Consider the following 25580-nt stretch of genomic DNA (forward strand, 5'->3'; position numbering starts at 1 on the left):
GATCCAGCCGCACATCACAACCCGGGCCCTGAGGTCCTCTGAGCAAGGCCTCCTAAGGGTGCCCCGAACCAGGCTAAAGACTAAGGGTGCCCGTGCCTTTGAGGCGGTGGCCCCAAGGCTTTTGTAAGGGGTGGTTAAAGACCCACCTGTTCCGACAGGCCTTTGGGTCGTCGGAGGAGGAGGAGGTGAGTTAGTAGCTGTCTTTTATGGGTGTTTTGTCGTATGTTTTATCCTATGTTTTATCCTATGTATTACCTGCTGCTGTTTTATGCCTTTTATTCTACATGTTATAGTTGTACTGTGAATTGTGTCCTGTGTACTGCACCGTAAAGCACTTTGTACATCCGTGTTGAGAAGGGTGCTATATAAAGTTGTACTTACTTACTTACTTGACGGCGTTCAGGGTGGAGACCGTGTATGTTTTTTACATATGTTTTTGTCAGTGAGAAATCAAACACACATTTAAAGCTAAGGGGGTTTGATCTTCAAAAGATAGATTTCAAAGTTAAAACTGCAATTTTAAACTATAGCTATAAGATGGAATGTGTAGTGAAGCTTTAGTTCGACCTCTAAAGTCTCGCTAATCAACTCCTGCTTCAATCCTACATGCTAGACAAGCCGTCTTCAGCGAAAGATATCTGTGCCCCGTGATTCCATGTCCGAAGAGATTAACATATGACACAACAACATAAGCCACTTCCAGACACACTCCTGCCAGGTGCTTTGGTCAGCACACACACTCTGCCAGTTCCTCCATGTTGCAGTGCAGTGCAGTGCCCCCCCGCCTGCCTCTCAGCCTGCAGCAGATGGACTGTAAGGGGTTAAACCTCCTGAACCTTCCACCCTTCCCACTGTGTTGGCTCCCACCCTGATACCAAATATACACACTCACTCACACTCTTCCCAGTGTGCCCTCGGTGCTTCCAAGGCACAGCCTGGGCAGATAAGAGTGCCACGGAGAGCCTGCTGCCACGCTGAGGCCCCTCTGCTCCGGGCGGGCCCCTGTGCCTGTGGACTTATCTCCGGCCCCATTGGTACCATGCAGGGGGGGGTTGGCAGGAGCTTTGGCACTGGCCAGTGTTTGTTCTCTGTAACCTCTTGCTTCCTCCGGAGGCACACTGAAATGTGGTTAGCTGAAAGCAATAATATTAAGTTGAACCTCATTTTATTTAAACTTAATATTATTACTTTCAGCTTCAGTGTTAGGTCTGTTTGTGGAATGGTGTTTCTTTGCAGACAGACACTGCTGTAAAACCCACACTTGCCGTTTCCTCTCCACCACGGTGGATAAGGGAGTCCTACCCGTCAGAACGACTGCTGGGCACAACATGGTCCCTTTGCGAGTGTGTGTTTGCAGACCGCTGCAGAGAGGCTCTTCCCGAAGGAGCAGGAGCAGAGAGGAAAAGCAACAGGAAGCTTGCTCTACGGAGAACAGATGAAGTGATCAGCTGGGAGGCCGTGCAGACTGCATGACACTGCTACTCCACCAACAGGCTCAGAACACACAGGGAAACACTGCCACCGCAAAGAAGGCTGCTGCACGACACAACAAGGAGTGCAGTGGAGAAAACATTAGGGATACTTCAGGGGGAGTCTTCTACTTCATTCCTTTATTTTTAAAGTGATTCACAAAACCTCTGCTATACGGCTTATATCAGCAATATCTCTAATATCCAGCAGCTTCTGATGCCAGCACCTAAGCAGAGCTATGGCAAGGTGAAAGGTATGCAGCCTTTAGAAAAGGTGATGGGGGGGGGGCAGCCAGGGGGGATTCAGATGGATTATTAAATGAAGGGCTGCAGCCTTTCAGGGCAACATGATGCCGGCTGTTAGGTGCTTGACTCTGGAGTTTCACACATTTTTATTTGGAGTGGAGTTTCTTTTACTGCTTTCAGCGGGTTTGAGTTATTCTCTATTTTTAAATATTAGATTCAATCGGGAGAGGCAAGATTCAGGGGTTAGAGGAATTATTTAAAACTTCACTGGTGTCTCTGCAAAAACCGCTAAAAGCATGCCGTTTAAAGTTATTCTGTTTAGGTTGTATAAGGACAACAAAGGCACGTGTTCTTTCTGTGAGAAGGCTGTCAATATCACATAATGATCAGTACATTCACTCACTGCCAATGATATCTGGCATTCACTAGTGTTCTATTGGAAAGAAGGCAGAAGGGAATTTTTAACAGCAATAAATAAATAAACTCATCTTTATATTTTAATTCATACAAACTGTCTCCATGTATTCATTACCTGCTGCTGTCAAAACAAAGCTAGAGGATACGTTATGGTTCTTTTCTAACGTTAAAGCTTGAGATGGCCCTACCTGCATTTCATTCAAGTGCTGCTGATCAGAAGCAGCTTTGTTGTGCAGAGAAAAGAATACAAAATGTCCGTTGGAGCTTGTTGCCGGTTCTGAGGCTGGGGAGGATGCTGGGGAGGAGATAGGATGAAGTGTTGGAGTCCGGAGAGGAGGGTGGGGGTGGGGGGTGGGTGGATCTCAAGTGCAAGTTGCCAGGAGATCTGACACCAGGGTCAGGGCTGGTGTCTGAAGTTAACTCAGCCGAGTACTAATTATAAGAGAGAGTCCTTTGAAGCCACTCCTGCACTCTCACAGTATTACTCTTGAAATCAATCTGTGATTTCATTTGGTTAATATTACTGGCATTACATAAAACTAACCTAATCTAGGTAAATGTCTTGCCTATACACAGACTTGTAATACATTACATGTCACTTGTTAGACGCTTTTATCCAAAGCGACTCAGCACACAGGAGCAATGTGGGGTGAGTGTCTCAGGGACACAACAACATGCTGACTGCAGTGGGGTTTGAACCTGTGCTCCCCTGATCTGAACACCAACGCACTAGGCCACTGCGCCACACGCCTGTATTCCACTACACAGGGATGTCCCTAGCCCACATTAACTTCATAATAACTGTCTGCATGTTTTTGATAAGATTAGAAAATGGCTCTATATTATCCATGTCATTGTTTGTGTGTTCATGACGTTATCATTGTTCCTCTCCCATCATAGTGTATCTCAATGGAACCTCAGGTCGGCAGCATTAGCTATGAGCTCAGTTATTTAGCCAAGCCACCGGTGGCTAAGTACCCAGCGCTCCGTTTGCCAGTTTCAATATGAATATGATGTTCATAATCTAGCATTTTAGGGGGTAACAAATCCCCCTGGCGAGAATTGAGCTCATCCCAAACACATGATCTATTATCCCCGGGACAACAGGACCACATTATTCATGAGCGTTCAGTACCTGAGGCACCGTAGGGGAAAGAAAGTGCTACCAACGTGCCACCAGAGTGTGGAATATCATGACACCCACACACGGTTCCTTTTTGTTCCGTGTGTGTGAGGCTCTCTGACTTACTTGCCACCTCCAGCGATGCGTTGCGACTGACCGCCTCTCCCAGGTAGTTTCGAGCCACACACACATAGAGACCTTCATCAGGTTTGCTCCGCCTCCCGTGAACAATTCTCAGGAAGAAGAGGGAGCCGCTGGGTAAGAGCATCCGGTGGGATCGAGGGTCCTCTCGATCCGTCTCCACGCGCTCGCCATCTTTGTACCATTCCACCATTGGAGTGGGCCGGCCCTCCGCCTTACAGTTGAGGGTGGCCGGCTCACCCTTAGACACGATGAGATCAGACGGGTGTTCCACAACCCGGGGAGCGGCATCTTCTAACCTGGGGCGGGATCCTGGAGGTAAGAGAAAAGAGAAAGGGTTCAACTTGAGTTCCTCCAAATGTCAGCACCGAAGTGAGCATTCTTTGTTTTGATGGTGCAAATCAAGTAGCAGCCCCCTGAGTCTGAAGAGACAACATAATGCAGAAGTCTCTAGAACCAGCTCTCTCTCTAAGGATCAGCAGTGGGCGAGTTTACGAGACAATTACCTTACTTCTCACTTGATTTGTTGCTTCAGTAAACATGTTGTTAAGAAGTGAATGTTCTGAAGGGCGAGGTTAAAGTATTCTTGAATCTGCCACCACAGCATTGCTCATTACATGTGCAGCCTTCAGTTTGGCAAACCAAGATGGCAAAAAAAGAATACTGGCCAGATTTGTATTTATAATGACCCTTTTGGAGCACATAAGACAAAGGACGTTTCACTTCAATGAACATTGGCAGAAAGGGCTTTTGAGCTGCATTAATGTTGTGTCGGAATAATCGGAAACATGTTTTCCTGGTTTATAAAAGGTGCCAACTAGAAAGCCAAACTCTAGTCTTCAAAACATGAATTGACAAACCAAATGGGTGATGTCACGGTAACAACTTCTATGGTACACACATGTTACAGAATATGGCTGTTTGTGTCAGCAACAGGACTGACACTTGTACCAACTTATCTCCAAACCAAAGCCACAACAGATTGCAAAGGACAAACATTCAGGTTGTTCACAGATGCCATGCTGGATATAAAAAGTGTGGTTGCACTGGTGTACGAAGAATAAGATAAACCTATTTTCTGTATTTGTATACATTTTAGCCAAAGCCCATAAGAGCACACTCCAACCCCCTGGTGCTTGGTGTGTGAACAGCCTCAGACACTTGTATTGCAGAAACATGGCAGTGGGAAGCAAGCGTGTAATTACCTAACAGTTATATTAAAATATAAATCAAGAGGACGTGTGAAATGACATGCTCTAGATTCTGCATCTATTGAAAACAAAACCCAATTCTCCCGCGGTAGAGGGGAATAAACAGGGAGGACCTGTGCTATGCATACGCTCATGGGAAGGTGGGTTGACTGAAATACTGAAATATTAAAATACCAACATATACAACCAACCCCAATACAAACTTTTTTTGAAAACACTTAAAACATTCAAAGTGTTTTTTTGTATGCAAGTCATTTGCAAAGCTCTGTGAGGTTTCTTATTTACAATAATCAAAGTAAATGCTGTGTCCTTTCAGTGTGTATGCCCTTTGCAGACTCTCTCGCTTTTTCCTAGTAACTAAATGAAGAACTAGACAGATGCAGCTATAGATGCAGGCGATGTTATTCCCACAGGTTTTTGCAAGCTTTGAAATTGCTTTTTGTTGCCCTCTGTCTTTCCTTTTCATACATCATTTTTCGTTTTCTTCAAATTGAATTTATTGAAATATCCAATATCAACGTAAGAGCTTGTGCCTCTTCGGGGGTGCTAACACTTAACCATAAACGTTATCGTTTACTTTCTCCGTCTTTATATGTAGATATTACTTTTCTCCGTTAATTTCCGTCACGTTGTTTCCATAGCAACAACAACTTCCTGTCAACAGCGCTAACTCTCCTTCAAAATAAAAGCATGTCCATAAAAAATAGTAAGCCAAGCCAAATTACACTTGATACATATACAACTGCAACGAAAGTAACAAACACAATATCCTTTTCAATTACAAATAACACAAATTGGGTTATATACATTAACAAATAACTATAAAACAACAATACTGTAGAATAACAACATGAATGCCGTGAATAAAACCGAAATACACGCGTTGAAGCGGTTGTAGCCCCCTTGCCAGCGATTCTCTCTCTAGTTTAGCATACTCAGCCCGACTCAGCCTGGTTGTTGGACCGCTAAGAACCTTGATTTTATGGGCCCAGAAAAACTGTGAAATAGTTAACAAAAGTAACACAATTACAATTACTTATTCTTGTACATTGACTGTCAAAATGCTGCTGTGACAAAACCATTTCCAAACTTTGGATAAAGAAAGTATAGATCTATTTATCTATAAGGTTGTGATGGAGGGGTCCACTGACATGTTTGGTTATCTATTCTATAACATCACTTTGGCTTAAGGTTACATTTTGAAACAGAACACACAGAGGACAAAAAAGAAGATGAGAAACTAGTCCATGCATTTGTTACTTCTAGGCTGGATTATTGTAACTCTTTATTATCAGGGAGTACCAAGAAGTCAGTCAAGTCGCTTCAGCTGATTCAAAATGCTGCAGCTCGTGTACTAACCAGAGTTAGGAAAAGGGACCACATTACTCCTGTTCTGGCTGCCTTACACTGGCTCCCTATAGAACACAGGATAGAATTTAAAATTCTTCTTCTCGCCTACAAAGCCCTTAATGGGCAGGCGCCATCTTACCTTAAATAACTCATTATACCCTACTGTCCTACTAGGGCATTGCGTTCCAAGAATGCAGGGTTGTTGGTTGTTCCTAGAATCTTTAAAAGTACAATGGGAGCCAGAGCCTTTTCTTATCAAGCTCCACATTTGTGGAATCAGCTTCCAGTTTGTGTTCGGGCGGCAGACACCCTATCCGTTTTTAAGAGTGCGCTTAAGACCTTCCTTTTTGATAAAGCTTATAGTTAGGGCTGATTAGATTCAGCCCCTAGTTTTGCTGATATAGGCTTAGTTTGTCGGGGGACATCTTACTTCTTCCTTCTCTCTGTCTATACCTGTGTACACTCATGTTCCGATTAACCCAGCTTCCCCAAATGTCTTTCTTTTTGGTGTCTATATACGCTGGGATCCGGAGTCATGGATGATCCTGCGGTCCTGGATCGCGAGCGCTGGATCTTGAGTCGTGGCTGTGGTCCTGGATCATCGGTCCTGGATGGATATCCTCGTGGATTCATCTTCCTATTATACACACATGCATTTCCAAACATTTGGACTACCTATGTTGCAAATGTATTATCTTTTCAATTTACACACGGCATCTATTGCACGTCTGTCCGTCCTGGGAGAGGGATCCCTCCTCTGTTGCTCTCCCTGAGGTTTCTCCCATGTTCCCTTTAAACTGGGTTTTCTCCGGAAGTTTTTCCTTGTACGATGTGAGGGTCTAAGGACAGAGGGTGTCGTATTGTCATACTGATATTCTGTACACACTGTGAAGACCACTGAGACAAATGTAACATTTGTGATATTGGGCTATATAAATAAACATTGATTGATTGATTGATTGATTGATTGATTGATTGATTGATTGATTGATTGAATCCATAGGAATAAATGAGTCTGAATATTTGCCCTCAAACGGACACATCCTGCATGAGGTTTAGGGAATTAAGATGGAGCTAGTTCCTGTGGCTGATGGAATATAGAGTGCCGTCTGATTGCCCTGCTCTCACTGCAATTACTTTCACGAGATAGAGAAATAGGAAGTTTTGAAAAACGGAGGAAATGGTTTTGAGGCTTTGATGTTGCTCTTAGCAAGAATCAAATTGCAGCTGGTTAATGTCTGAAATCTACTTCCAGCAGCAGAATGTTTAAATATACCATTTATGTTATATTCCACTGACATTATAGGGAAAAAAACATTCCTTTCTCTGTCTCATCTTGTTTTCTTAACTGGACATTAACAGAATATTAGCTGTATGTGTTGAATGGGAGGCATCATGAGGTCAAACAGCTGCATTGTTTAAAAACGTAACAATTCAACTGAACATCTTTTATATACTGTCTGTGACATTGATTTTGCGTCATCAACAATAGTTTTGATTATTTCTAATACTTTAGTCTGCTGACTATTAGAATATGCGTACAATATCCTATATTTGATGTGCTCCTACATGTATTCTCATGATGAATGATTCATAAGAATGGAAGTGGTTGTAGTTACAGTGGTCGGGTGAGTCTTCATGGAGTAGGTTAACTACTTTCAATGTAACCTGTGTTAAAACACAACATTTTCTGTGATGTTTTTTTATTTGTATTCTATAATCCATGATTACAGCATTGGATATTGGGACATTGGACTAAATGTCTCTTTTTTTTTTTTTTTACAAGGTAACGACCCGTAGAAAAAAACATCTTAATATAGCCATAACCTTGCAACAGCTTCTACTTGTGTGTTTCTGAGCAATAACTATGGACTGTTCATCTAATAGCTTTAAGGTATCATATATCATGGCTGGAATGAGTGTGTGTGGTTGGGAGGGTTTGGGGGGGGGGGGGGGGTCAGCAGGTCAGAGTAATTAAGAGCCATCCATAAACGTTACAGTCCAGGCTGGTTGGAACAAGCCATGTGGAATGTAAAGTGAAGGTTTTTAAAGAGTTAGAGACCACAGCGTTTACGGAGCTAAACGTCACACTGAGCTACAGATGATACGCCTCATCTGAGGACCGGCTGAAAGCATCTCTCCGCTACCCTCTGCAGTGCGTCCTGCTCTGGGACGTCATACACAGCTCAGCCTGGGGATACAGAAATATAATAACTGTGACTGAATCGAGATGATTTTGAGAGTCTTCAGAATCCACGCTGTAATGATAGCGATCGTGCTGCAGGCAGGCTGTACATGAGTGTGACAGTGGAGCAGCAGATCTGCCAGTTGATAGAGATTGACTGCACTCGGGGACATTTACATTTCTGAAGTTCAAGTATTCCCCGGCTGTAGCTCACAGTGAGTGTAGACGTGATAACGGATAAGGCTGGGAAAGATGGACTCAAATCAGGACAGCTGGAGTCTGGAGAGTGTGAATGGTTGTCTGATAGGAAAGTCCGGACCCTCTAAGGGCCTATTAGCTCTCCTGTCCGTGGAGTTCTGCAGCAGGGTGGCAGAACCTCTCAAAGCTATGAGCCAACGAGGCACAGGGATGAGATTCCAGACAGTGAGAGCCAGAGTGTGTTTGACATTATGGAGAAAAGATTAAAGGGTCACTTAATTCCCATGCGAAAAGAATGGTGTCGTACACTTGAAGGATGTGTGTGTGATGTCCTTAATAAGTCTGGTCGCTGTCAGCCCTCCTGTCAGTTTTAATATCTTGACTTTAGCGGAGAAAACTGACAAGTGACCATTCAAAATAAAAACGTGCATACATGGTTTGGAAAACATGAGGAATCCTCGCTACAGGGTACAAGGGCTCTGGATAGCTTGATTAACATGTTCTCAGCCCTAGGAAACACCCACCATTCACACCATGTCACACCATGGCACTTGCCTCAGTTAGCCAACATTCCATTAGCTTGTCTTTATACAAAGTTATTTATGTGTCAATACAGCAGATGAAAACAAAGCACTTTCCCTTAATCCTCTCCACTCAGACTCCGAACTGACAGACCCAAAATCAAAAAGGTCTTCACTATGTGAATAGATTCAAACACTAAGACAAATGCATACACAGAGAGGAAATTACTGTCAAACAACTTCAAAGACATTTTGACCGGGAAAATGGGAAGAGTGTTAAGCCAGAGGGTGACGGAGAAATAGTGTGCAAAAATAAGTGAGACCAGTTTGAAGAAGCCAAAGGGAGCTCACACTCTGCTGCAATGTCCTCTCTATAAGGGAGGGGGGGGACAAGTGCTGAGTCACAGCCTATTCTCATCTCCTACGAGAACAAGTGGCTTGGTGATCCCTGCTGATAGAAATCAAAAACAGAGCACCACTGCCAAAGATCTGCAGCAGACCCCCCCCCCCCCCCCCCCCCTAACCCTGCCAACTCCCCTAGCTTTATTTCACCACAGACACAAGTGGGCTTTCATCCTTAAGCAGATTGACTTCCTCTGACAGCAGCAGCATCAGAGCAACAAGCCAGTAACTCACACACAGCTCCAGGACGGTGGACTTGCATTGAAAGGCAGCCTGAATGGGAAATCGTCAGCATTGGGATATAAATGCAATGTTCTATATTTTTAAATCCTCTGGAGCAGAGAGAGGAGCTGCGGATTATTGTTATTGATTAATGCATCAGTGTTTCTTAGGGTCAACAACACTAAACCCACAACTTAAAATGAAAGCGTTTAGTGTATTTAATAAAAGATCACATGTTCAATGTGAAAAGTGACAGTAGATATAGATGCAATTTGATGCTATATATAAAAATGTATAATTCTTTTTTTTTTAACACCTTGAATTTCAATGGGGGGGGGGGCTCCGTTGGCGGGGCGCAGCACTCTTCCAAGACAATGGTACTGAACACTGAAAAGTTCATTTCAACAAGATATCAGTTTAAGATGACAGGTTGTTCTCTGCATCTCAGAGCGATATCCACTTCAACCTTTACCTTTGCTCGACTGCATTTCTCGAGCAGTATTTTCCAGGTATGTTGCAACAACAGGAATGTCATAATCAATACCAATACCAGTGAAAATCCATGATCCTTGATTCCAATTTGATACTATCTAAATAAACAAGAACATAACATAAAATCTAAGGTACTTAAACATACAATCCGTTTAATAACACAGTACCATTTGCATACGGACCTTTGTTAACTGGGTCCTAATTCCCTCTTAAATATCAATGTTATAGTACTGTGAAATATCTCCTTTCAAAGTGTTGGCCCTAAACAAGTATAGATCAACAACGAACCTATGTTCACCGAATGCTATCCAGCTAGCTAACCCTAACCCTAACCCTAACCCACGAGCTCTGCTCTTCTCACTTCAGCACAGATGTGTGTGTTCACTATGTAGCCTGATTAGGGAACACACAGGGGACGTCTCCGTGATGTGTTGTGAATTTTACTGATTCCCAAAAATATGTTCTATTGTCAGTGTTGCCTTGACAGGTTTCTGAATGTTCACATTGATTTGCACACCTTTGTCAAGCACGTGGCATCATGTTGAGATGTTGGCCTGATGTGAAATATACAGTAAACTCTCAGCGCTGCTCTGCTGAAGGTCCAGCAGGACTCGCTCTCAAGCCATGCTCACTCCCACCCTGCAGGGGAGAGGACATAAAGCATGGATGGCACCTCGGCCCCATCACGTCTCCCTCCCAGACAGGGGGAGACATGCTTTTCATTCTGCAGGAAGGCCTTGAGAGCCAATCAGAATGCTGCAGTAAATCAGAAGCCTGCACCCCTTATCTCTGGAGGTGTGGTAAAAAAGGAATATTAAACCATGCTCTAGCTTAGCAGCTAAAATAAGGCTAAGCTGAGCTAACCCTCACACTGCAGTCAAGATAACCAGCCTCTCACCCGATGTGACAAAAAAAAGTTTCAACTGAAATTCAAATATAAAAGAGTTCCTTCTGCTGAACAGAATGTTAATCTCTAAAGGTAGCAGAGGAGAGGGCGGTAGAACAACTCCCCTACCCCCATCTCCCCCTCTCCCCCTCATCTGCAATTATTTTTATCTTGCCGGCCTCCCTCTTAAAGAATTTGTTGTTTTACGGCTTTGTCGCCTCCTCCTCCTTCCCTCGATTTCCACCGAAGCCACAGGAATTAATTTGCAAATGTGCATTCAAAGTTAAATTAGCGGCCGTGAGGGAGACGGGCTGAAGTGCTTTCTCTGCAGCCCCCTCCTCTCTGACCCTGTGGGGACGACAACATGGGGCTCTTGCATGAGAATGCAAAGTGAAGCCACACTGAGACAAGCCTCTTCATTGAGCCTGTGTTGAGGCTAAGCATCGCAATGGGAAGGGTCAACTTTGCAAAAGGACATTGGGTGTTTTCATCATGTCTCTCTTGGGGCTGTGAACACATTCATGGACATTTGGAGGACAAAGCTTGAAACTCCATAAGAACTCCAAACAATCACCAATGACTGTTGCACTGGGGAAGCAGCTTTCTGGTCCAACAGGGACAGACAGACGGGTCCGACTCGTGCTAAAACATGGCTGAGAGGCTTGGGATTCATTTTGATTTGTTTCCAAATATTAAAATAACTCTAAACGGGCAGAAAAGCATCTCAAGAAACATTTAACAGTGTTCTTTGAATGTGTGGAGTACATTCCTTGCAGCACATTCTAATACGAATAACACAACATATTATTATAATAAATACTAACAATACTGAGTACTGGACTCTGAGAAACGTCCAATATCTACATCCATACGGCGGAGGTTGGTTTGGCTCAACTATTCCCATCCAGAAAACTGTGAATGCTACTGAGAGTAGCATTGGCACGAGTCCGTCCTGAGGACTCAGACACAGTCCAGCAGCCATCAAGTTTTCACAAATCCAGCCAAAGGTTGTCAGAATGAGTTCCAGTAGCCCGCCAGTAACGAGCCACACCTTCTCCACTGACTCCAGCAAGGTTTCTCTATGTACTGTATGTGGGAACCACATGTCCACTACTCATTAGAGTTTGCTCTGATTGGAGGGAGTAGAGGAGAATACTGCAGCAAGGGATTTAAGAGTACATCTTCAAACTGGAGCAAAACAATTATCACCAGTTATCGAACAACACAGTGGTCCCTAGACCAAATGACTCCATTACCACTTCTGGTCCTTCCGCCTCAAAGGCAACGGTTTTTGTAACGGTGTTTTTGTCAGATGCCCTAAATAAGGTCTGTGGTTAACACAAGCTGAAGAGATTTCCACCTTTTGTTTTACGACATAAAATAAGTCAGTTAATACCCTATGGTGAATGTACATCAGTTGATTAAGTGGCTACATGAGACTATTACAATGTCATAACACTGAAGCCTTTACCTAGATTGCATTTACACTTCAACTACTACACAAGTGGTGTTAACGCGTTAAGACTGAAGCTGTACAAAACGTAAATCCAATGGAAAAATAGGGCTGCTTGATTATGGCAAAAATCATAATCTCGATTATTTGGGTCAATAATTGTAATTGCGATTATTAAATGCGATTATTCATTGACTTTGAAAAAATCCATTTATTGGAGAAAAAAATGTACAGTATGTTTTTAACACTTGATTACCCTGAACTTTAAGTAGAATTCAACTGGAAAAAAAAAAAGGTTGAGGTCGGCCTACAAACATGTCATCCATTCCCATCTCCATTTAGGTTAACCCAGTAAAGGCAAAGCAATGAACAGAATGGGCTGGTTGGGGGGAATCCTCCGGGGTCTGCTGGACACCACAGGCAGCTCTTACAGCTGAGGGGAAATGTGAAGGTTTCCTGTCCCATGGTAGCATATTTCAAGATTAGCTACACACACACACACACACACACACACACACACACACACACACACACACACACACACACACACACACACACACACACACACACACACACACACACACACACACACACACACACACACACACACACACACACACACACACACACACACACACACACACACACACACACACACAGCCTGTCTGCTATCTACCCGTCTGACCACATGGACCACAAGTCCCTCAGAGGGAGGGAGGGGTCGAGACAGGGACTTCCTGAGTCCATACCTCAAAAGAAAAACAATTAACGTACTATTAAAATAAATGAACTCAGGCGGCTGTTTTAAATGACGCATTAACTGTGAGCAATAATATTTGATAACCTATGTCAGAGTGTAAAACAGTAGAGTAAAGATGGGAGTGATTTAAAGTTTAAACTCATTTTTATTCCAAGTCAAACTTGAAATGATCTCCTTGAAATGTATATATTAAGCTTCAGCAGAGAATGATGATGGGCAGTTCTGAAATGACTCACTGACATGCTGCTCTGTCTTTCTCTTTCTTGTTGGATGGATCCGCGGAGCGTCCTTGAAGGCCACTTTTTATAAAATGCATTGATCATTGTTCATGATGATACTGCTGGCACTTTAAGGAGACTAGATTAAGATGCCATGATGTGAATGAGCCGTGATAATAAATGAACACTCAGCACGTGTAACTATAGCAGTGGAGGAGCCTTATGTATGCGTGTGATAACATTACAGAGGAAGGGGAAAGTGGATAGGTGTGTGTTCACATTGTTTAAGACAATTTTAAGGAACATTGGTTTTGAAGTATCAAGTTTGGTGACGACATGACCGTTATCGGCCAGATCACCAACGGCGACGAGACGGCGTACAGAGAGGAGGTCAGAACCCTGAAATCTTGGTGCCAGGATAACAACCTCCATCTCACCGTCAGCAAAACCAAGGAGCTGATTGTGGACTACAGGAAGCAGCAGAGAGAGGGACACGCCCCCATCGCCATCAATGGGACTACGGTGGAGAGTCAGCAGCTTCAGGTTCCTCCATGTCCACATCACTGAGGACCTGAGATGGACTCATCACTGAGGACCTGACGTGGACTCATCACTGAGCACCTGACATGGACTCATCACTCAGGACCTGACATGGACTCATCACTGAGGACCTGACACGGACTCATCACTGAGGACCTGACATGGACTCATCACTCAGGACCGGACATGGACTCATCACTCAGGACCTGACATGGACTATTCACTGAGGACCTGACATGGACTCATCACTGAGGACCTGACATGGACTCATCACTGAGGACCTGACATGGACTCTTCACTGAGGACCTGACATGGACTCATCACTGAGGACCTGACATGGACTCTTCACTGAGGACCTGACATGGACTCATCACTGAGGACCTGACGTGGACTCATCACTGAGGACCTGACATGGACTCATCACTGAGGACCTGACATGGACTCATCACTGAGGACCTGACATGGACTCTTCACTGAGGACCTGACATGGACTCATCACTGAGGACCTGACATGGACTCTTCACTGAGGACCTGACATGGACTCATCACTGAGCACCTGACATGGACTCATCACTGAGGACCTGACATGGACTCTTCACTGAGGACCTGACATGGACTCATCACTGAGGACCTGACGTGGACTCATCACTGAGGACCTGACGTGGACTCATCACTGAGGACCTGATGTGGACTCATCACTGAGGACCTGATGTGGACTCATCACTGAGGACCGGACATGGACTCATCACTCAGGACCTGACATGGACTCATCACTGAGCACCTGACGTGGACTCATCACTGAGGACCTGACGTGGACTCATCACTGAGGACCTGCCATGGACTCATCACTGAGGACCTGACATGGACTCATCACTGAGGACCTGACATGGACTCATCACTGAGGACCTGACATGGACTCATCACTCAGGACCTGACATGGACTCTTCACTGAGGACCGGACATGGACTCATCACTGAGGACCGGACATGGACTCATCACTCAGGACCTGACATGGACTCATCACTGAGGACCTGACATGGACTCTTCACTGAGGACCTGAGATGGACTCATCACTGAGGACCTGACATGGACTCTTCACTCAGGACCTGACATGGACTCATCACTGAGGACCTGACATGGACTCATCACTGAGGACCTGAGATGGACTCATCACTGAGGACCTGACATGGACTCTTCACTGAGGACCTGACATGGACTCTTCACTGAGGACCTGACATGGACTCTTGACTGAGGACCTGACATGGACTCATCACTGAGGACCGGACATGGACTCATCACTGAGGACCTGACATGGACTCATCACTCAGGACCTGACATGAACTCATCATTGAGGACCTGACATGGACTCATCACTGAGGACCTGACATGGACTCATCACTGAGGACCTGAGATGGACTCATCACTGAGGACCTGACATGGACTCATCACTGAGGACCTGATGTGGACTCATCACTGAGGACCTGAGATGGACTCATCACTGAGGACCTGACATGGACTCTTCACTGAGGACCTGACATGGACTCTTGACTGAGGACCTGACATGGACTCATCACTGAGGACCGGACATGGACTCATCACTGAGGACCTGACATGGACTCATCACTCAGGACCTGACATGAACTCATCATTGAGGACCTGAGATGGACTCATCACTGAGGACCTGACATGGACTCATCACTGAGGACCTGACATGGACTCTTCACTGAGGACCTGACATGGACTCTTGACTGAGGACCTGACATGGACTCATCACTGAGGACCGGACATGGACTCATCACACTAACACCATCACCAAAACAGCTGGACAGCGGCTCTTCTTCCTCCGCAGGCTGAGGAGGTTCAACATGGACTTCAGGGAACCTTCGCAGGTCGACTATTTTCATTTCCTCGCTCCTCGGTCTCACCGGAAGTTGATTTGTCTGCTCCATCTTGAGTAGCGTCCCAATGGCCTTATTTTTGCCGGAGGAGCGAGGAGCGATAATGGAGGAACCACCAGACCATCCTTCGATTGAATCCTCAGACACTCTCCCCGTCCCCTTACTGTGTATTGCTCACTGATTGGACGATGCAGTGCATGCACTGATCTGATACACATGTTTGTGTCAGTACATGTGTGCTAACAGAGGCGGGGAGCTGGCTGCTGTCAGACGATCAGCTGTGCGGCGTTATCACAAACGGACGTCGCTTCACGTGACGCTCCGGAGGAAAGGACGTCCCATTGCTCTTAAAACTCATTTCCCTGCTTCTCGTGGTTTCCTTGCGTCTCTCCTGCTTCCCTGGTGGGAGGGACTAAACGCAGGGAAACGACGCAAGTGAGGGACGCAAGGATTCCATTTAATCGACCTGAGAAGGACCCCAGGATACTCTGCAACTTCTACAGGTGCACCCTAGAGAGGATCCTGACCTTCTACAGGTGCTCCATAGAGAGGATCCTGACCTTCTACAGGTGCACCATAGAGAGCATCCTGACCTTCTCCAGGTGCTCCATAGAGAGGATCCTGACCTTCTACAGGTGCACCATAGAGAGGATCCTGACCTTCTACAGGTGCTCCATAGAGAGGATCCTGACCTTCTACAGGTGCACCATAGAGAGGATCCTGACCTTCTCCAGGTGCTCCATAGAGAGCATCCTGACCTTCTCCAGGTGCTCTATAGAGAGGATCCTGACCTTCTCCGGGTGCTCCATAGAGAGGATCCTGACCTTCTACAGGTGCACCATAGAGAGGATCCTGACCTTCTCCAGGTGCTCCATAGAGAGCATCCTGACCTTCTCCAGGTGCTCTATAGAGAGCATCCTGACTGGCAGCACCACCGCCCTTAATCGTAAGGCTTTACAGAGGATGGTGTAAGCTGCAGAGAACATCACCAGGATGGAGCTGCCATCCATGGAGGACCTCTACTCCCAGCGGCTCAGGAAGAAAGCCCTCAAAAGACCCCCATCCCCCCAGCCACACACTGTTCAGTCTGCTCCCGCAGCATCCGGACTAAACCCACCAGACTCAGAGACAGTTTCATCCCACAGGGCATAAGATTTTTATTGTGGTTGTTTTTTTAATTTGTATTATGTCTAGTATATATTTATATTGCATTGTTGAGGAACCAGGTTTTCCATTACGCATAGATCTACACTGTAGTTGCATACAATAAACCTTCTGAATCTTTGAGTATGATTAAGACAGGATTGTATATAACGATTCACACCCAGCTGCCTCACTTCTCTAAATGCTGGCTGTGGTGAGTTGTACATAAAAGATACAAAGTGGAGGACTTTAAATGCCTTATCACCAAAGTCACATTTCTTTAATAAGAATGTCCATTCAGGACGTCATGCCACACCGTCAATCAAACGGCTGCTGCAGAAAGCACAGAGTCACGTTAGCTGCCTCCTATCCTGAGTCACGTTCTGTGTGTAAACAGTCCGTCTCACGGCGGCAGCAACTGTCACTTTTCAAAAAGAGCTGTCCCTGTCACTCGTAAAGCCAGTCATTACAACATGACAGCGGCTGTCAAAACCCCTCCCCCCCCCACCTTGATACTCCAATGCTGAAAATGATCTGTTATGAGTTGGCTCTTTCCTTCGCTGAGCTTTAACGCACCAGACTCTCACAAATATATCCGACCCGCAGACAAAGTGGTGGCGGTGACAGCTGCAGATCACCCGTGGGCTTTCCTCTGACTCAGCGCCTTCAAACTGAAGCTGGAAAGGTCTGAGGACAATACAAAGTAGTAGACACGATGGTCTGACCGGCTGCCTGCCAGTCACACGTAATGAGAACCATGAGCTCATGTCAGACGGGTGGTCAGACACGACAGCAACACAGGGTGGGATGTTACTGGTGTAAACAGACTGCTGATTGGATTAGTCATTTGTGCCAGCTAGACGTATTAAATCACCCTGCACTGGAAAGTGAACAACCACAGGCAAAGCTATGCTTCCACTGGGGATAGGAATGACTGTCTTCGTCCTCCTCACTTTGACAGTTTCAGTCACTAGTGCCCCTTTCACACCAACGCGTTTTCAGCTCCGGCTGAAGCCTGAAAAGTGAAAAGTGCCGGGTTTTCCTGTTCACACCGCAGCGGCGCCGGCTCTTAGCTCCGGAATCCGGTTCACTTCCAGCTCCAAAAAATTGTCTGTCTGGAGGCAAGAGCTTCGGAGCTAAGAGGTGGCGTCGCTTACGTCTCTTACGTCGAGGCGTGCAGGAAACTAAACCCACCTCCCATGGGTCGACTGTTATGCCTGCCTACAAGCAGTAGTGCCTATAAACACACTTTATAAAGTCAGGCAGCACTAACCAGGCTTCGTGTGATTCTGTTTATTTGTACCTTACTTTGACCATCCGTTCGCTGTTATCGATCATTGTGGAGAGAGGCAGACGTGTTGTTTTGTATTATTGCAGCTATCGGATGGAATCAACACATGGGCTGCACAGGTTGTCCTGTCCGACTATCACAAGTAGAATCATAATAAAAATACGCCGGTAAAATGTGCCTGTAGAAAACGGTTTATGCCACAATAGGATAGCAATAGCAAGTAGTCAGTTTAGCTTCGGTTGCTATGCCAACATCACCCGTTTTATACCAGAGAAACTTTCATAACAGCGTTGTGATACCAAACAGCGTCAATTCAGACTGACACACATTCACTTAGGCTAAGGGAACTGGGGATATGCATCAGCTGCTTGTGTGAGTCGGACAGTGAATACTTTAGAGCGGCCGCTGCAGTGCGAGCTAACCGGGAGCTAACGGGAGAATAAACTCCCGTGGAAGAGCAGCACTGCAGCGGTCGGTAAATGCTGCAGAAACACATTAATAAACAATGAACCACGGCACTTTGGAGCAAAGTATAAGGTTGGAGAAGTCGTTATTTAATTTAATCTGGCTTTGTGTGATTAAAAGCAACACGATCATCGACCCGACGCAGTTGTTGTTGTTGTGAGCGCCGTTGGGGGGCAAATCAGCGATGTAAACGGTGACGTCATGACGCAGCAGCGGCAGCACCAGTCGGGCTCTGGGCGGTGTGCACAGAGCGGGAGCAGAAAAGCTAGAAAGGGAAACGCGCTGGTGTGAAAGCCGCATCTGATGCTTTCATTGATGTCCTCTAACTGCCAACATCCAGAAGATATGAATTGCCTTCAGTTGTAACTGTGCACTCACAGCCAGGCTTTGCATGCCATTGACATGCGATGTTAAGGCTTTCTTTGCCCTGGATTCCGCATCCAAGCCAACATATATATATAATACTGCCCTTCTTCATGTTGTGAGCTATATTTATGTGTTTCTTGTTAACCTCTGACTTAATTGTCCGCCATGCAACCAGTATTCCAACATGAAGTGCTCGTATTATGGGGTAGAATGTCAATAGTGTGTGTAGTCATACTCCTTGTGTGAGATCATATCATTACACACATGTTACATTCACTCTGTCTCACACATGTACACAAACAAACAAAGGACACTTTAGAAGCCCTGAAGACAAAAGTAAGCAGATTGAAGCAGCCTGTGTTTGATGAGGACATGTTGCCACAGTAATGCGTGTCACTTTTGGTTCAATCACTCTAATCAGGTTTGATTCAGTGCATACAACACAAAGTATTATCTGACTCTGTAACGCAGCGCAACAACAGTCTGACCACACTTCCTTACAGAGGGACGGCAGCTCACTCCGTGACTCAGTGTCACCCCCTCAACATAGAGGGCAGCCCTCCTAACACCAGGCCATCCATCTGTCTGACGCCCGAGGTGGGCCGTGCAGGCAGAGGCAGGGGCCTTAGCCGGCGGCACTGAGCCTTTAGGGAGAGGGATGGCCGACTTATCCTGTCAGCACTGTTAAAGAGCTCCACCCGCTTTATCCCATGTCTCTCCTGGCGTCTGGAGGATAGATGTGAACTATTGGGAGAGGTGATCTAACCCTGCGGTTGTAGTTGCACATAGTTATGCATGTGTGTATCACTTACCAGTGAAATGCACAAACAGCTTGTTAATAATGAGACGTCAATAAAGTGTTGCGTAATGAATATTTGGGATTCTGAAATTCTATTATCAAAGGTAACATAATGAGCTTACAGAAATACAGCTGAACCCGAGCGCTTTGATTGCTTATTTTGATTATTATTTATTTCTTATTTCTAAATTTAGCAACTAGCAAAGAGCTTTGAAAAAGCCGTAAATAGGCAACGAAGCTTCAAACAGCAGTCTGAGAGCCTGGTTAACGCAGTGGAGTGACAGGAAGAGGGTGTGTGGCTCCAGGCCGGCGTTCGGACTGTCATCACTCGGTGAGCGGGAATCAGGATTAAATTGTACTTCAACGATTTTCAGGAGATATGGCTCAATAGTCGTGCATCGTGCCGGTGCTCGCTGGGCTATTGAGGGCTAATTGATATGTGGGGAACAGATGGGAGGAGGTGGGGGGGGAGCAGGTACACTGCCTGAGAGTGTGTCAAAGTGCCGAAGCACACACAGAGTTATTGTATGTGCCTCTCTGCGCTGCCATGACTGCACTGCTGCAAGTCACTGACACCAACAGCATGCTAAGCTACAAGGCTCACTGAGCCCCTAGTGCCCTCACGGAGGCATTCAGGTGCAAACTGGAATGGAACATAAACCAGATCGTAATTCATTTAATGTGAAATTAATAATATCTTTGTAATTAATAATATCTGATAAACTGGTTCTGTCTTTTCAGTGAAGGCTTTTAAATGAAGAGCAGTACAATCACAAGATGTATTTAAACACTGGTGTAAGGAATGGGATGTGAAGGATGCTTGGTGACACTTTGCTCACCCATAGGGACATCAAGCCATGCAGGTAGGTTGGATTTATAGATTTGTTTCGATGTCCTGCTTTTGATTCATAATTTAAAGTCGCAGAACATGTCCATGTGCAAGCCTCTTAATCCTGAATTATGAATCACAGACTTGTGGTTCTTGACCTCCTGTCTTTACTACTTTGTAAACAAAGGATAACAACAGAATGATTAACCCATAATACAAATAATAATAATGCTTAGTTTGCAGAACTGGCTGTCCACACCTTTACACATGACATCCAATCCAATCCACCTTTATTCATATAGCACTTTAAAGCCTCCAGACCAAAGTGCTGGACAGAGAGATACATCACACAGCTCAGCTCACAAAACATACAAAGAAGTATAAATCCCATAAAAGGTGCGAACACAAAACAAACCAGAATAAACTTCATCTGGCATACTAACTATCAGGGTACTGTTGGCATTGGAACACACCGTTTGATTCTTTCAAATCAATTCTGCTGCAGATTTGTAACCACATTCATCTCCACTAAATTGGGTTTGAAGCAGGTTCCTCCAAATGGGCAGAGACGACAGACCTGACTCTGCTGGGAATTATCTGTAGGAGTATTTAATCACAAACACTTTAACTCCTGTCAAACTGTCCTTGACCAATCCATCCAAGCCCTCTACTGCGAGGACGACAGCGTGTCTCGAGTGAAAACACACTTCAGGAGACGGCGCTTTGAACAATGAGACGTCGTGCTATCTCCCCCCCACTCCCCCCTTAAAGGAAGTGCAGTTGGATGCTGTTACAGTGCGAGCACTATCAAGGCTTGGCACGGGCTATTGGCTCTGTAACTGGTCTGTTTGGGGACAGTCGAGACCACAAGGTAGCTGTCTCCCCCCCCCCCCCTTTCTTTGGGGAGAGCTGCCGGAGACGCGGTGTTGACTGACGGAGACAGTCAGTCAGAACCCTGTAACGTGACTCCGGCCTAATATGTGTGTATTTAAACGTAATAGTATTGCCATCAACTCACCTCGTACAGTTATGTGAAATCTGCCGACATGATACATGTAAAGTCAATGTTCCAGATGTGTCAGTGAACCTTGAAGCTCAGTCAGGATGTGAGATGGATGCTTCTTCAGATGTGCATTTCAATGAATCAAAAAACAAGGCTAAAAACAGTCGAAGCTTTTTGTTCAGTGAGTTTTGTTGAAGTGAAATAAGAAGCCCTTCGTGGTCCCTTAGGAGCATCTGGAGTCACTGAAGGAGCACTTTCACAGATGCTGACTTCGTATGCTCGGAGGTTCAGAGCCGATGTTCACAGCCTTGTAAAGGGAGCCTCGGCAGTGGGTCGGGCCCACAGACACCACGCTGTCACACACCATCACATCCCACAAGCAACGGGAACACATGCTTCCGTGCGTCACGCTGGGTGGTGTCGGTGGGCCCGCGGTATGCTGACAACGAGCATGATTCACAGGTTACACATCTGTGACGGAGGACCTGGAGATGACTCAGTGGAGCCGTGAGAGTCATGCTCTGGCTCATGGGCTGCCGGCAGTGACGCTGCAGCTTTCCCTAGTTTATTGTGAGGGGGAGCACAATGAGCAGCACGGTATGCATGTCTTTGACGAGGCCAATACGCTGCTTTGGACACGTGCAAATATGGATTCAGTGGAAAGTGGAAACTAAGCGGTGTACTTCATGTGTATCCATCTGCTCTGCATTCACCGGCACTACAGAATCTACACAATACGACACACGAGCACAATGGGATGGACATAGAAGGACATGCAGCATCTGGAGAAGGCTTTTATCCAATACGCGTTAGTAAAAGGAAAAAAACAAATCATAAATGTTTAAGCACTGCTGCCCACAGGGGGAAATACACCCCTAACTGTGACATGCTCCCTTAAAGCACACTGCATCAGTAAATAGAACTGCATCACACTGCTTCTGTCCCCCCGTGCCCTGTGCCCAGGATACGTCTCCCCTAATCGGCCTGATAATAGAGACAAACGAGCAGGCGAGAGTCACAGCAAAGTCAGATGGCTGTGGGGAGCAGATGCTGGTGTGAATCCAAGGTCCCTTGGGCAAGACACACAGGAAAGCTGCATATGGGCTACTCTTGTGTCTGCTGGTCTAAGTGGCCTTTTAATGACATCATGCAGGGGGATTACTCATTTCCCCACAACATCAGACACAGGGTTTAGAACATGTCGGATCCACATAAGGAGTAAGGAACGGGGTGGATGAGCGAATGGACACGTGCATTCATGTCTTCTGCCCTGGAGAGACAGACCTAGTTTGGAGCCACTGATTTGGATCATATCAACTCCATCTGTGCACACACAACCCACACACAACCAGCCATGCCCATTTAAACTCACCATGTGCCAAAGTTATAAAAGCAAATAAAGCCAGTAGGTGAACCAAAGTGTGGTGGTACTCCATTATCCTCTCAGATGTTTCATAGGTGGAAAGGGTGGGTCGCAGTCTCCAGGAAAAGCAGTCAGACAGGCTGTCCAGCAGCTGAGATAAATCCAAGCAGGCGTGCCACTGCCAAGGAGGTCAGGTATATAGGATGCAAACAGCTTCACACTCCACAGGCAGCATCTCAGCCGGATGGAATTAAATTAGAAGTTCAAACATAGTAACTTTTAATAACACTCCAAAAGTCTGCGACGGAAACAGCGGACAGTCCTTACAACGCGAGCCGCAGGTGATGGGAGGAGAGGCGGCAGAGAGCGGTCACTCAGTCCCGTTCTCTCCCGTCACAGAGAGGAGAAACACTCAGAAAGGCTCCCCCTGACAGAGAGTTAGTCCCAACGCGCAGGAAGTCCTCGCAGTGGGAGGAACAGTCCAATGTGTTAGACACAGGGCTCCATGTGTCCTGTGTAGCCGCTATGTTCGCTCCTCTGCTCCGCTAGGAATGAATTACTACAGCCTCATCACAACCAGCACGGTCCCGCAGCCACAACACTGCGATGAAACAAGCTATAGTAAGATAATGAAGTTCCGGTTGCGCTTTCAAAATAAAACGACGTAGCTAAACCCTCGTTTTATTTTGCTACGTGTTTGCAACGCTCTGAAGTACGATGTAACAGTTCATCAACTCAATTTGTTAAATTGAAACACTGTTATGTAATTCCCCATGTAGTCACTATCACAACCTTTTCATACACTAACAGTCAGTTTATGTGTGGTGTGTAACAATGCAATGGATAGGCCTATTGCTCGATACATATTATTCTCACAGTATGAAGGTTACAATTATGTGTTGTCTCTACATTCCCAACAGGCCCAGGTTACAATTGTTTTCACTTATTGTTCAGTAAATAATATTTAGAAAGTCTATCATTCTACATATAAAGACCCTCATCATTAATGTGGCCTTTCCTTCACACAGGCAGCAATGCGTTATATTACTCAATGAAAGTAATATGGTGATTATACATATTGTTGAAAATTAGTTTTACACTAAACATGCTCATTTGATTTTTCCATTGTGTAATATTATTTTGAAGGCACTCTTACCCGGCTTCCGCTTCGCTTGTGGTTGATGTTGTGCAACTTCACCATCCTACCTTCTTAAAGGGCCAGCGCACCCGACCTAAACTGATCGGGCTTTTTAATGAGTATTCTTTATTTTCTAAAATAAACAGGAACATGGTAACAACAATTTCATTTAAATCATGTGAAGTACTTAATCCCAAAGACGCTTTCTAGTCAAATTATGTATTTGCTGCTTATTGTCATTTAAATCAGTTTTAAAAACACAGTTTTTTTAGAATTGCTTAAAGAGATTTAATTAATGTTTGTCAACTTCCTGTTTGTTTTACTGTGTTATAAAATGTGTCGTATAATATGTTGCTGGTTTGTGTTTTATTGCGTTTTCAGTGTGTATAATGAGTGTTCTGAAAGCACTTTGTACGATTATTATTTATCTTTAATTTAATACTCTTAGTTTAATTGAAGTTCGATTCTGTTATATTGCATTAAATATTCTTTTTAAAGTTCCCCTATTATACAGTATTTCATCAATATATTATAGGTCTCAGATATATACAAAACATGTCTCTGAGGTGTTTGGCTGAAACACCAAACAGATCATTACAGCATTACCCATAATCCCCTCTGTTTCAGCCCTGTTTCCAAAGTGCTGATTCTCTGTCTGTTACTTTAGATGAAAATAAGGAGCCCCTCCCCACGCCCCTCTGAGAGACATTTGGTTAAAAAGAACACAATGGATCTCGGAGGAGATTCTGGTGATAGGGGGGGGGGGGGGTAATTTGGTTGGTGGGTGGCTAATGGCAACCCTGTCTCCTAAAAATTACGTTCCCACAGAACTAAACTGCATTCTCAATTACGTTTAGCTAGAAACGTATTTACTCCCACGTTACGTTTGTTATGAACGTATCTCAAATACGTTTATTTTCTACATATCTTCTAGAAACATGTTTTCTCCCATGTTACGTTCCTTATGAACGTATCTGAAATACGTTTATTTTCTACATATCTTTGCCATTTATTGTCTTGCCTATAATAATGATAATAGTCATTTATAAATATCATTTTAGAGCACACCTTTGAAATCGACAATCGGGCTCGATATATGGTTAAATTAAAATCAGTAGGCGAGGCTGTAATTTCGCCAGCTGTTACTCTCATGTGCGAGGCAGAACATAATAGTTTTAACATGCCAAAAAGCTGCTGTGTCGTTCATTGCACCTCAAACATTAAAACAAATCCAGAGTTACGTGTTTCTGTACTTCCTCTAAGAAGAAAGGACAGTAACAGAAGAGCTCTGTGGCTTCAGACTTGATCGCCGTTCAAATGACAGCGTTGGTTTCCCCAAAAGTGGGCGGGGCTGTAAAGTGAAGTAGATTTTACTCTCATCTATTATTCAAAACCATTCTATTTATTCTAACGTATTACATGCCAGTGTTTTATCTTTTTATTTATTTGTT

General features: G+C 45.0%; 1 protein-coding gene across 1 annotated transcript; it reads right to left on the reverse strand.

Moving 5' to 3' along the window:
• Nucleotides 1-1495: 1495 nt before the first annotated feature.
• Nucleotides 1496-23565, reverse strand: LOC117440711 (roundabout homolog 2). The gene is made up of 3 exons (XM_034076944.1): nucleotides 23001-23565; nucleotides 3382-3708; nucleotides 1496-1536 (listed from the first exon to the last, which is right to left on the reverse strand). Exons 1-3 carry the CDS (start codon nucleotides 23062-23064, stop codon nucleotides 1496-1498), a joined length of 432 nt encoding a protein of 143 aa, XP_033932835.1. The 5' UTR covers nucleotides 23065-23565.
• Between the last annotated feature and the right edge of the window lie 2015 nt (nucleotides 23566-25580).

The sequence above is a fragment of the Pseudochaenichthys georgianus genome, unplaced genomic scaffold, assembly GCF_902827115.2.
Source record: "Pseudochaenichthys georgianus unplaced genomic scaffold, fPseGeo1.2 scaffold_1142_arrow_ctg1, whole genome shotgun sequence".
Taxonomy (NCBI): domain Eukaryota; kingdom Metazoa; phylum Chordata; class Actinopteri; order Perciformes; family Channichthyidae; genus Pseudochaenichthys; species Pseudochaenichthys georgianus.